The 13,473-nt window shown below is 38.6% G+C and overlaps 1 protein-coding gene across 4 annotated transcripts in view; it reads left to right on the top strand.

Moving 5' to 3' along the window:
* The window catches only part of STK3 (serine/threonine kinase 3), a 134,507-nt gene that overhangs the window by 12,596 nt on the left and 108,438 nt on the right, over positions 1 to 13,473 (top strand). For all 4 annotated transcript variants that reach the window (XM_069005212.1, XM_069005213.1, XM_069005214.1 and 1 more), the window contains 3 exons: positions 1,199 to 1,279; positions 1,711 to 1,839; positions 3,786 to 3,900. In XM_069005212.1, the coding sequence (XP_068861313.1) occupies positions 1,199 to 1,279; positions 1,711 to 1,839; positions 3,786 to 3,900 (325 nt within the window). The remainder of the gene's footprint in view (positions 1 to 1,198; positions 1,280 to 1,710; positions 1,840 to 3,785; positions 3,901 to 13,473) is intronic.

Here is a 13,473-nt window from a genome sequence, read left to right as displayed (position 1 = left end):
GCCCTCCTTTCTTCCCGTTTTTTGTATTTGTTTCTAGAAACTGTTGTGGGATAACGTAGTTTCCATAAGTTCTCAATGATCTGCTGTTCTTCAAAGCTTCCTTTTTTTTTTCCCCTTTTCCTCCTCCTGCATATGGAATACATTGTCTATATTTAACACTACACCACCAGCTATTCTTCAGCTCATCTTCTACTTTTATAGTACCCTTGGCTGTCATGTAGAGTCAACTTGTTACTTCAATCTTGCAGCAAAATTCCCTATAACTTTACAGTGAAGGATTTACATGTTGCAGCCACCCAGCCTTGCCGCAGTGTGTGTGTGGTTATACTTTCCTGTGTTATGTTCAGTGTTGGCTCTATTGCAAGCTTGCAGCCAAGTTGTGTTTTGAGATTTGCCAGGAGTCTGGGGGGCTAGAGAGCTGGGAATGCTAGAGACCAGGGAAAGGCTAGGACTGCCTGTAAAGGACAACAAATGTTAGTAAAAGGAGGTTGAAAGTGCTGGAAGAAATCACAGGGTGTTACTGAGTGATTTGAGACTGTGTGAGAGGGAACGAAGGGCAAAATATGGTGGTGTTACGTAATTAGAGATTTTGTTGCATCCTGTCCCTATGTACATTCACAAAGATGCAAGAGAAACTGCCCCAACAGCTCTTACAGTACTCAGCTCTTAGAATTTCAGTGTTCTGCTGCTACCTGGGAAGTGCTACTATATGCTCCCAGAATCATCTTGACTTCAGAATTCTGCTTTTCATGATGTTATTCATTGGCTGATGAATGCTACAATTTAGAAACTGAGTACTTCATGTGGGTGAAGGATTGGTTTATAATTAGAGAACAATGTGGCATCCTATAGGCAATAATGGGCATGTGTTTGCATGCTGTTTTTTGAGGGAAGGTAAACTTTCCTGTATTTTGTCTGTTTCTACTTTAGCAAAGGAAGTGGTTTGAAGAGTGAATTGGTCCCATGCTGCTTTGAATTTAGAAAACATTTGTGGGAAACTGATAAAGACAAAAATTGTCATAACTTTATTCATCTTATATGATAGTTGATTAAAATTTTGTTGCTGTACATTAAGTATTTTATTTTCATTGGAATATAGTTTTCTTTTTAATAATTTATTCTGTCTGCTCACTTGTGTGAAAATTTGCTTGAGTTCTTTCTCCCCCAAACAAATAAATAACTTTTGTCTTTCTTTTAGCAAACTGAAAAAGCTAAGTGAAGATAGTTTGACTAAGCAGCCTGAAGAAGTCTTTGATGTTCTGGAGAAGCTTGGTGAAGGGTAAGTACAGCTATTTACAGGGGCACAGGATCAGAGGGAAACAATACGTAAAGCATATGTTGGAATATTAAGTTGCAGAGAGAATGACTGTAAATGTCATAAGGAATGCCTCTATAGACAAGCTTTACTTCTAAAGCAAATGCATGCATCAGTAATTTTCCACACTTTCCCTAATATATTTATGCACTTTTGATGTCTATTGTTTGTTAACACAGCAAATGTACTTGCACCTGTAATGGGATTAGAAACTCTAAATCTTGACAATGGTGCGTTCTTCAGTCTTTCCTGAGGTCCTGGTAGGACTGATCTTTTTGCAGCCTGAAAAACCCTCAAACTTCTGCATGAGCATATGGCTTCTGTGACTTTTTGTGCATAATGAAAATCAGGAGCAGTTTGTCTTGTTTTTTAAAAAAATTGCCTCTTATTTTTAGGTCTTATGGTAGTGTGTTTAAAGCAATACACAAAGAATCTGGACAAGTTGTAGCAATTAAACAGGTCCCCGTGGAGTCAGATCTTCAAGAAATAATTAAAGAAATCTCTATAATGCAGCAATGTGACAGGTAGGTATGACATTCCTGTTCCCATTTTAAGAGTCTATGTGAAAATGTATTTGTACTTGTGAAAATAGCTAAAATATAAGCACCAAAAACTTTTTTATGGAAAAGTAAATTGTCCAACATAGGCTTTTTAATTGAAGGAACCACTTTGTAAACCTCCTCCTTAGTTTGGGTTGAAGGAAGTACAAATAGTGTACGTAACAGAAACTGTTGAAAGAGTAAATACTGGCCTCTCTTTAGAATTCTCCATGCTTGCTTCACTTTGCTTACGCTGTTAAGGCAAAAGGTTACTGTTTCCTTTAAATGTCTTTGGCTTTATGAAATTCTGAGTTACCTGTTTCAGAAGATTGATAAACATGTTTCTAGCAGAAAATTCATGGCTAGCAGTTAACTGCCAGAACAGTATTCTCTTGGCTGCCTTTTTCATGCAGGAGCATACCTTTTAAAAAGTGAACAATCATGTAATAGTGCTGGTGGACTGTTACCTTAGACTTGTTCACAAATGCTGTATCTTATGATTGCAGGTCTTGTAGAAATGGAAGCCTTGATACAAGGATGCAGAAATTACTTCGCATTTTCTGTCTGTTGAATTTTGGGCTGCAACTTCAAAATCAGATTTATTAGCATTAGTCTTTAGGCAAATATGAACAGTGTTTTGAGATTGTACAGCACTTGATGTTTTGAAAAATCACCTTATCCTGATTGATAATAACACCCAGTTGTTGCTGGGAATACTAGCATAGTATAAGTGTGGTAAGAGATGGTCACAAAAATCAGTGGGTTTTGTTTAAAAGTAATACAGCCTTCCTCACTTCACGAGTTTATAAGGAGCAAGATCAATATGTTGTGCTAGTAAATGATAGACATTTAGACTAGTTAGGAGGAGACTGACCCACTTTTCCTTCTGAAAAGGCAAATTCATTTAGTGCTAACAGTTGCTTTTAAATGAAATAGGTTTTTGATAGTGTTGACCTGTCTTTTTGTAAAGATAGTATCATGTTGCAGGAGGCAACCATAACTCCTCTCCTCTTCTTCTATCAGTTGCCTATATAAAGAATGTTACTGCCAGAAATGCTGATCCTAAAATACAGTTCTTTGCTCCAAAACAAAATGGTGTTTATTCTACCCTGCAATGTAGGTGTTCTGATGAGAAACCACTGTCTGAAATCTCAGTATTGCACTTCCTCACTTTGTGGGAGATAGATGACAATCAAACTGTAGCCTTCTTTGTTTAAGTTCCTGCAAAACACCCCACCTCAAACTTTCAGTCTTTTATTTCCATAAATACACCATCTAATAACTTCTGAAGGATGATCCTTTTTATGTTTACTACATCTGTTTCTGCCTTTCTTTTGCAAGTGACTCCAAGGAAGCGTTATGTCAAGTGACAAACTGATGAGTAGCAAGGCAGTATGTTCTGTTTGTGACAATACTATCACTTCACATGGGACACTTCAGTATGAAAATGCATTTGCAAATCCAGAAGGCTTCCAACCAACATTAAGTTCTCTTTAATATGAAAGTCTAGCTCTATGCTTGAAATAAATTGATGCTTGCAAAACTGGGAAACATGGGTGAGTTTCCATCTTATTTTGCTCAGGAGAGAAGAAAACAAGGCAGTCTTATTAAGAAGAGAAACATTCAAGAGAGGCCTTAGAGGAGGGAAAAACAAAGCTTTCTATCAGATGACTAATGTTTGGGAAAACTGTCTTTATTTGAAGATTGCTGAAAACTTACATACATAGTAGTGCCTTTATAATTTTATCAAGTAACCAGAATTTATTCTAGCAAGGCATTGGTTAAGCTAATTACAGATTTAAAATGTATTTGGTTGCACTTGCTCTTTGGCTGTGTCAAACTGCAGTTTTTAACAACAGGTGTGCTGGTGATTTTTTTTTTTCTTCTACTAAGAATTCATCTATTTACCTAACTTTTTTTTTTCCATCTAGTCCTTATGTTGTCAAGTACTATGGCAGCTACTTTAAGAACACAGATCTATGGATTGTTATGGAATATTGTGGAGCTGGCTCTGTTTCAGACATAATTAGACTGCGTAATAAAACGGTGAGTTTTTTTTTTTAAAGTAATTTTAAGAAGTAGCACTCTTAAAATCAACTTGTGAATTAAGATTAGAAGCCTGAATAAAAGTTGGAGTTACAAGACAAGATCTTGGCTGATGCCAAGGGGCCTATCTGTGCCTTGGTTCCCAGCAAACAAGCTCATGCAGTTGCTGACTGTCTTTGTGCATTCCTCTGTGGAATGATCACCAGCAGAAGCAAATGCATTTTGAAATATGAAGGTCTTGGGAATTTCTTGGAAATTGCTGCTCTGTAGAAGGCAAAACTGTGGCTTCTTTCCCCTACCCCCTTCCACCTTACAGTCTGTCAGCAGCCACTTAGTAGCTGCATAGTTTGGAATTAGGCAAAAAACTGTCTCGCTCTCACTCAGTAATTGGGGAGCATGAGAAGTAACTGGCATTACTCAAGGAATGAGAAGAGGAAGAGATGTGAATTAAGGAATGTGCAAGGGAACCAAAATGATTGTTGTATGGAAGTGTCTTAATGGACTTAAAACAGCAATATAGTGGAAGCCTGTAGGAAGCAGGTTTTGTTAGTGCTAATTAAGAAACAGCTTCTCTGAAGAGTTTTTTTTGTAGGTGTCAAACAACCTGGAATTCCTTTGAGTCCATTGTTTTCAGTAATGGGCTGTAACATGAGGTATTCTTTTTACCAACAAATACTCTGAGGTGACACTGCTTGCTGGGCTTCACATTTTGTAAACACTCCCTGAAATGTTCCTTGCACCTTACTTGGGAGCAGAGGGGGAAAGTAAAGGAGAGAAAAGGCCTAGAAAACAAGACATAAAGGAAAATGGAATCAGGTTTATTAGGAAGTGGAGGCGATGTCAAGACTAAAGGTAGCCCCTTTGGCAAAGGTGGCTTGTATCAGGGCTCCTGCAGTGTTGAGCTGGTGGCTAGGGAGAAGCCAAAACCAATGTGAGATTGCTGGAGTTCTGCAATCTCCAAAATTGATGTTCTTGCAGTTGTGTATTATCCAAGGATCAGTAGCTCCAATAAGAAATGGCACAAGTCCAGAATTTAAAAAACCAAAACAAACCATAGCCCATTTAAAACAGAATTTAGAAAAAAAAGGAGCAAACTTGTTTGCGCATTGACAGAAAATGCTTGATTTTTATTTTAAAAAAGGTGTACATGTGAATGTGTGTGTACTTACATAAAATCTGGTTATCTAGTTTTTCTTACATCTGTTGTAGGATATTGACATAGCAGATATATTAAAGATTTGAGGGGAAGAGATATTGGAGTCTTGGAGCAAATGCATACTTATGATCAGACAAACTACCTGTTCTACTGCTGTTTGTGGTTAAAGTCTATATGATTAAATAGCATGAATTCTATGAAACAGAATAATCACTCAATACATAGATACTGGTGATAAAGCTTTTGTAAAGGCAAGTCATGGCGTGCATGGCTAGTAGCGTTCTGTAAAGGAGTTGGTAAGGATGCAATTAATGCTGGCTGGTGTAAAGTTGGTTGGATGTGCTGAAATGTTTATGGACAGACTTCCACACCAGAGGCTCTTCAAGCTAGTACAGCTGTAATTTGGAGTAAATGGGAAGTTCTGTCACAGGTGGGTAATTGTTTTAAATACAAAAAAGAGGGTGTAGGTGGTTATTTTTGGTGTACTACATGGGTCTATGCTATCCTGTTTCAGAAAGAGGGTAGAAATACTGGTGAGAGAGGTTATGTTCCTAGTGGTTGAAATTGGGAAAGACTTGAAAGGCTTTGTGGTACTGAGGGAATCAGTACAAGTAAATGTGAAGAAATACATTTGGTTTGGTGGGGAAGGAAAAGTCTTTATATTCAGGTTCATGAGCACTTCAGCTTAACTTTTCAAAATAGTTGAATAAGTAAAGTGGTTGTCAGAGATTACAGTGGTACCAGGGACACCGCAGAACTGTGAAAGTTAAAGAAGGTAACAAGGGTGATCAGAAGTAAACACTACTTCTCTAGAAGCAGATACCAAGTGCATTTGGGTATTTCTGTGATGAGAAGAGGTACCTGGAGAGAGAGACATGGTGAAAGGTTTTGAAAACCATGAGTAAAGAAGAGTAAGATATATGGGTATCTCACTGTTTATTACAAAACAAGAGATCACTTGTGGTAGGCGATGCAAAGCAAAAGTTTTTTCTTTGCACATGATGATGAGGGTCACTGTATAGTTATAAAAGTTCTTGTAGATGCTGAGAGTTGATTTTCAAAAGGCAGCTAAATAAGACCAGGAAAAAATGACTGTGACTGCACTCAAATGTGTAATGACTAGAGCAGGAAGTCCATGTGCTTCAGATCTCTGGGGAGGTGAAGCAGACAACTATCACAGTTTACTTGGCATGTACTTACATTCAGGCAGGCTACCAGGCTAGACAGAATTTCATTCTGGTGTAGAATAGGGAGTGTTGTAGTGCCTGTAACAAAAAAATAAGCAAAGTAAACTTCTCCATTTCTCCTTTGCTATGCCTCTGTCTTGCAAGTTTTGGAAGATTTAGGCAGAGTCTTTGGACTTGTTTGAATTCTCTTGCTCTTTGTGCATCAGTGGCCTGATCACCCAGACTGTGTGTGATGGGAAGCTTGTGACTCTTATTACTGGAATGAAGCTGCTTGAAGTACTCGAGCATTCTGTTGATGGCCTTACATTTTATTTATTTATTTATTCATTAAATGGAAATAGGAAATGGTTTTATGAGAAGAAAATAAGTATCTTCACTTGCAAACAAGGAGAGAGTTGTTCCTTATTTTGTCAGAATAGTTACTGAATAGAGTCAGACACATAGAGTTATGTGTTCTGTAACTTTCCTAAATCGTCAAATGAAGATTGTGGCTGGGCCAAGGAAAAGTTTATTTCCTGCTTCTTCATATTTAAGGAAAAGAAATTGAGAAAGTTGAAGTAAGAACCCTTTAATTCAGTGGCTATTAGGATTATCATTTGGATTTGATCTTAAAGGTCTCTTCCAACCGAAATGATTCTATGATCATTATTAAATTAAGTCATAGGAAAAGGTGGACTTCTCCTCCTATTTGGGGAGGAAACATGAATATGTATTTGCCCTTGTTGCTTGTCTCTACGAATTTGTTGATCATCTTTTTCTGTTTTTGTGGTTCTCCTACTTTTTCAAAAGTTGTGTTTGTCTAGAAAGTGAACAACACTGGGCTTTGCTCTAATGGACCAAAACCAAGGGAAACAGAATTCAGAGTTAGGGTAGTTTTTAGTGACTGTTTGGAGCCTATTCATATAGAGAAGTTTTCAGCTTGACAAGAGCAGGTTTTTGTCCAAGAGGCCTAAGACACTAATTTGAAGTTAAATGGACCCCTGGAATTCTACCTGGAGTCTTCTAGTGTGCCAGGCAGATCAGCAGCACTTCAGCAAATTCACAATGCTTGTTAGCTCATCTGGGGTGTGGTATTCATCACTCCTGGGCAACAGAGCTTAGATCTAGTTTTGTCTACTTTTCTCAGAAACTGGTTTGGGAGGTACATGTATCTTGTACAGTCAAACTGTGGGTTTCTGCCAGGAAGGGCAGTTCTGCTGTTGTCCTCCAACCTGACTGATTTGTTCCTCCTGCCTTTTCTGTGCCTCAGATGCAGTGATTGTCTGTGGCTGCAGGGTGATCTTTGATAAGCTTGATGATATGATGGGGGAACTTCCTCTCTAGTCTGTCTTCCCCACCCCCTCCTGAGCTAACTCTGGACTTATTATGGCAGCACAGTGGCTTGATCTGATGCAAGAGAGGCATTAGGAATGAGCAGTGTGGAAAGGGAAGGAAGAGAAGATATGAGACTGACTTTCAGTGTCAATAGAATGAGGTAATTACAGTGTGAGGCAACACTCTAAGCCTTACTGGCTTCTCTTAACATAAGGGAGAATATTTACACATAACCAGCCGTGTCTCTCTAATGGTAATTAAGAATGCACCTGCTCATCCACTGATCATGATTAACTGAGTCATTCTAATCCTCTTTGGGGACCAAATTCAGTTGGCTGAAATATACCAGGTAGTGGCTATGTTGTAGGTTTATCAGACAAACCTGTCTTATTTGGGTCAGTATTGTAAGTGACAAGTGTAGGGTTGGAGAGCTGCACAGGTAGTGTGCCGTTGGGTCCAGAGATTCTGCATTTTGTATCTAAAATTACTTCCTTTACATGCCAGTTTATCAGTTACATATATAGTGCTTCATGTACTCTTAATGATTAGCTTCTGCCACAGTTTCTTAGCTAAGTACTATTTTCATGTCTTTAAGCTCCACTAATTCAAGTGAATAGTGTATCCAAGTCTCTGGATGTTGTGTTTAAATGTCTTACTGGATTCGCTTTCTCTGTATGTTACCATGGGGATCCAGGGTAAATCTTTTGTTATCCAGGCTAAAGGCATTTTGCTCGTAAAGATGTTTTGCAGTTTTAAACAGTCATGTTTCTCAGTAATTTCACAGTTAAAATAGTCTCGATTTGTAGGTCTTTGCTGCACTAAAGTACGTGTGATTATCAGCTGTAAAGCAGCTATCTAGGGCCAAGTACCTCTTATATTTTTTGTTTAAGTAGTGTCTATTGCAGTATAACTTCCTCAGTTGAGCCCACATGGAGTAATTAATAGCCAGGCTGTCCATACACAAAGATTGAAATTCCTCCTATGCCGGCTCACTTGCTTATCTGATCTTGGTGACCATGGACAAGTCCATCCTGGATGTGCTGCTGACCATGTTCTGTCAGTGGGCCTTCCAGGTGGTGAATTGACTCAATGGGCTAATCAGCTGTGTTATTATTCAGAGACTGATCTTTAGGCCAACATTTTTAAATTACTTTTCTCTGCAGCCAGGCTGAGGAAAAGGAGGAAAGAACTTGATCACAAACGTCCTGGTTGCCTTATTCTGTGTTTAGCCTTACAAAGCAGGGTAGCTTATACTAGCTTCTGCAATGTAGCACAGAGATTACTCAGTGCTTGTCTAATAGAATCCTTACCGTGGTTCTGAGTGATTGGCTGTTACATAAATACTGGGAATTATTTTTCCTTAGTTCTTTAGGGTAGCATTTTAAGTTCCTTAAAAAATGGGTTGTACTGTCTGACTCTCAGGATGATAGACCTTTCTTTCAGCCTTGCATTAAACTATTCGTCTGCTTGGAAATTTGCTCTTGAAAATTACTGTTTTTCCCTGAGTTGAAAAATCTTTATGTGCCAGAAATAAGACGTGTGTTATGTGTTGGCTAATTTTTATTAAAGCAAAGGAAGCTTGAGCTACACTGGTATTCACCCATTTCCAAAATAACTATGTATATATTACATGCAAATACAGTGGGGAAGTTTCAAAATGAAGATTGGCTATGCAGCATCCTCTGGTGAATGTGCTTTGGGATACACTTACTGTCCTCATGCTCACTCAGTGAGGAATAATATGCTATTAAATTATACATCCTCCGAAGTCCGGTGTTTATTTATAAAATACTATAACAACTGCTCTGAAGACAGAATTATCTCTTCCCAAACTTTATCTGACCTTCCTCTTTTCATTAAAAGAAATACTGTTGTTAACGAGTGACATGAACATCTTCAAGTCAGCTCTAGGGAGAATTAGCTTCCTGGATAATTTCTATAGTTTCCTTACTTAGATTACCCAATGCAGGTGCATAAAACATTGGAGTTCATTTTGTGGGCAGTTTTAAGTTGCTCAAACAATAAAATGACCATGTAAACACAGAATATAAAGAAATTTACAATAAAATCTTGCAATAAAAGGTAGCTGTTTAAATGAATGTTTAATCAGGTCAGTCATCTATTGGTACCCTGTATACAGCTTGTATCGCAAAACACAGAAAATCTTATTCCCGTTGTAATAAAGGGTGGAAGTTTAGCCTTATTGCCTTCTCATACTGCTCTTTCCCCTCAAAAGAACCCCATCATTGTTTTCCTTGGAGAGCCAGAAATATCAGCTGAATTTTTAATGTATTTCCAGTTTGAGTCAACCTCTCTGCATATAAAGTTATCATCTGGGCAATAAAATTTGTCTCCATTCAAGGAATTAAGCCGAGTTTCATTACGGTCTTCCACATATATTTTATTTTACAATAAAAGAATCTTTTTAAATTTTAGATAGGTTTATTGCTATATATTATTGTGGTGAGGAAGTGGAGGAAATGTAGAAAAACTGCAGGTGAAAGGCTACTCTTTTGAATTTGGATGTTTATTTTAGAGGTGATAAGGAGGTGAACAGTGTGCCACTGATTTGGAATAAGTGATAATTTTAATTTGAAAGGGACCTCTGGAAGTCAGCTAGGTGAATCTACTCTTCCAAAGAAGGAAGTCCAGTTAGTGTTTAGGACCTTGTTCAGATCAGTGTTAACAATCTGAAAAGTGGGAGACTCAACAGTCACTTTCTCCAGCTCTGTGAACTTAGTTATTCTTGTATGTTCAGTGAGGATTGTTTTGGTTTGTTCTAGCCCCTCTAGCCCAGTTCTAGCTGGACTCTCCCAATTTGTCAGCCTATCTTTTGTAGCAGCCTGGAACTGGGCACAGTGTTCCAGATTTGGCTTCACAAGTGCTAAATAAGGGGGAATATTTACTTGCCCTGACTGTGCTTTCCTAATGAAGGCCAGTGTATGGTTAGGGTGCATTGCTGATGTTGCTGACTGATGTTCAGCTTGTCTTCTGGAGCCACCCAGAACCTTTCTTGCAGGAGTGCTCACTGCCACATTGATTGTCAGTCCATACTGGTCATGACATGGGGTTCTCCTCTCCTGGTGTGGGACTCTGTTGACTTTGTTGAGCTACTAGATTTGTTGTCAGGCTAATTCTTCCAGCTTGTTGAGATCCCTCTACATGGCAGCTCTGCCCTGTCTTTTAGTGTAGTGACTGTTTCCACCCTGTTTCATGTCATCCACAAACCATGATGGGGTGTGTTCTTGCTCATTGTTCAGGTTGTTGATCAAGATGTTGGGAGTATTCACCCTATGATCAGTTTCTGAGAACATTGCTTCTATCTGGCTCTTGGTTACATAATGAACCACTGCTGAGCCTGGCAGTCCAGCTGGTTGTTCTTCTACATCTTCTCCATGATTCCCCATATTTAGCTAAAAACATCTATTGAACACTGCCAACAGCCTTTGTAAAGTCAAACAAAATGACATCCTTGTCTTTTTCTTCATCCTTATAGGAAGGTGACCAGGTTAAATTGGCATGATTTCCTTCTGGTCAGCTTATGCTGCCTGTTTCCAGTCACCTTTTTATCTTTTGTGTGTCTAAAAATTAGGTTCTCTGTGGATTCACCCCATAATATCCTGGGGCCTGAAGATGAGCTGATCAGTATGTGGTTCCTCAGGTCCTTCTTGCCCATTTTGAAGATGACACCCTGATTGCTGTAACCTTTTAAAGTTGATGAGTAGTCTTCTTGACTTGACATTAGCCAGCTCCTTGGCACCTTTGGATGTGTTTTATCTGCTCCCATGGACTTGTATTTGTCCAATTTACTGGAGTAATTCCTAACTTGTCCCATTTTGCTACTAGGCAGAGACAACTGAGATCCAGAGAAACCCTACTAAAGGCTGATGCAAGGAACATGGTTGGGAGATCTCTGCATAGTTTGTCAATATATTGAACACTCAACACAAAATCTTTCTTATGTTTCCTTTCCCCTTTTTCTCTGCATATAGACCAATACAATCTTCTTGCTGTTCTCTGTTTCGCTGTCCAGATTCAAGTCTGCCCTATTTTTGGCCTTTGTAATTCAACTCCTTTATTATCCACGCAGTGCTCCTTTATTTATCATTAGTAATCTGTTCCTGCTCTTTGTATGCCATGTTTTTTGCACTTTAGCTCGGTTAAGAGTTCTTAGTTCATTCAAGATGGGTTCCTGCTGTGGTTACTTACCTTGCACGTCAGGAAGGACTGTTTGCATACTTAGAGGAGGTTGCCCTTTTTGCTCAACCAGCTCTTTGTTCACTTATAAGATTGTCCAAGGTCTCTCTTGGTGATGCTGTCAGAACCAGTGGGGATGGTATGAACAGGCGTGTAGTTTGTGAGCCAAGTGATCTATTTGCAGATGTGTTCTATGCAATGGTGAGGTTGGTTTTAAACAGTGACAAGTTGGATATGTGCTTCCTGTCAGAAAGGCATACAGTTGTATTGTTTTAGCAGACCTGTGGTAAGGGCTTCCAGGGAAGTTCTTGACCTTATTCACAGTTCTTGACCTTATTCTTGTCAGAAGAGGACTTTGAAAAACCAAACTAACTACATTGGTGCTGATCACCGCTGTGTCTAGACATGCCAATGTATGTGCTGCTGAATCATAGTTAAAATCTGCACTTACTACAGTGCTAAAGAGGTTCTGTACTTTTCTGCATTGCTTCTAAGATTGTGCTCAACATTTGGTTCAGTACTTCATAGATATCTTACAGGAAGCTGGAACATGGTAATGAAGGGCTGAGGAGTCTGACTTCCATGTTCTGATCAGTTTTTGATCTCCCTGTGCCTATGTATTAATGTTAGCTAATGTTAAGCATGGGAGACACCTGAGATTTCCCAAAATCATTTTTCATATGAGCCACTAGATATGTTTTAGATAATTTTGTGTTGCTGCTAGGCTATAGTAATTTTCAAACTACAGATAGAAGAAGAGATGTGTTAGCACTATCTTTAATTATCCAGTACAAAAATGCTAATTTAAGGAAAAGAGAAGATATGGTCTCTTGCATATTATATTCAAGAAATATTATGCAAGTTATGTTACTGGGATTATGTAGTGAAAAACAAATCTTAAAAATACCAACACTGATCATCACCTATACAGTGAATATTTGTTGTTATGTTTATTGCAACATATTTTCTGTATTATTTTATGTGCAGTGTGACTTGGGCTCAGTAAGAACAACTCTTGCCGCCTCCCTTATGATCTTATGCCTAAGTTGTTATACTCTAGTAACACTGGTAATCCTCTTATGGTAGTGAGTTCTTACTCTGTCCATTACTGTAATGTTGAGGTGTCTCCTTAGTTATAGGATTAAGTAGAGATTATCTGAAAGTCTCAGACCAAACCTTCTTTTCATAAGTAATGTCATGATTTGGTACTTTACTCCAAGACAGAGGCTGTGATTTTGTTTGAAGAGCACTGTCTTCACACATAGCCTACAGATCTGCTTTAAAAAAGAAGTCTGAAGTGTAGTTGCCCTGAAAGGGAGGCTCAAGGAAAGCAATTTCAGGACTGTGTAGTTTGTAACAGGTAGTGGGAACTAGAATCTAAGATTGACTTCAGGCTAGAACTGTATCTGTAACAAATCTTTTTCTCTGAAGATTTCTGCCATAATTCCCAAGTTAGATGTCAAATATTACAAATGGCAAGGGTATTGTGGTAACTGTCATTCTTCTCCCCTCCTTATTTGCCCATCTGTCCTGCACCTCGGGTTTTTTGTTAGTCCAGCCTTGTCTTCATGTAAATGAAGAATAGGAGAGGTGTGTGATTCTGATAGGATGTAATGTTTGAGCTTCATAGCTTCTGGTGGAAGAATGGCTCCTTTATTTGTCATGAGAGTGGACCTACCCGATGTGCTCAACCTAATCAGAGTGTTTAGATGCAGTAAT

This window comes from Aphelocoma coerulescens, chromosome 2 (genome assembly GCF_041296385.1).
Source record: "Aphelocoma coerulescens isolate FSJ_1873_10779 chromosome 2, UR_Acoe_1.0, whole genome shotgun sequence".
In the NCBI taxonomy this organism is placed as follows: Eukaryota; Metazoa; Chordata; class Aves; order Passeriformes; family Corvidae; genus Aphelocoma; species Aphelocoma coerulescens.
This window is presented reverse-complemented; position numbering and strand designations above follow the sequence as displayed.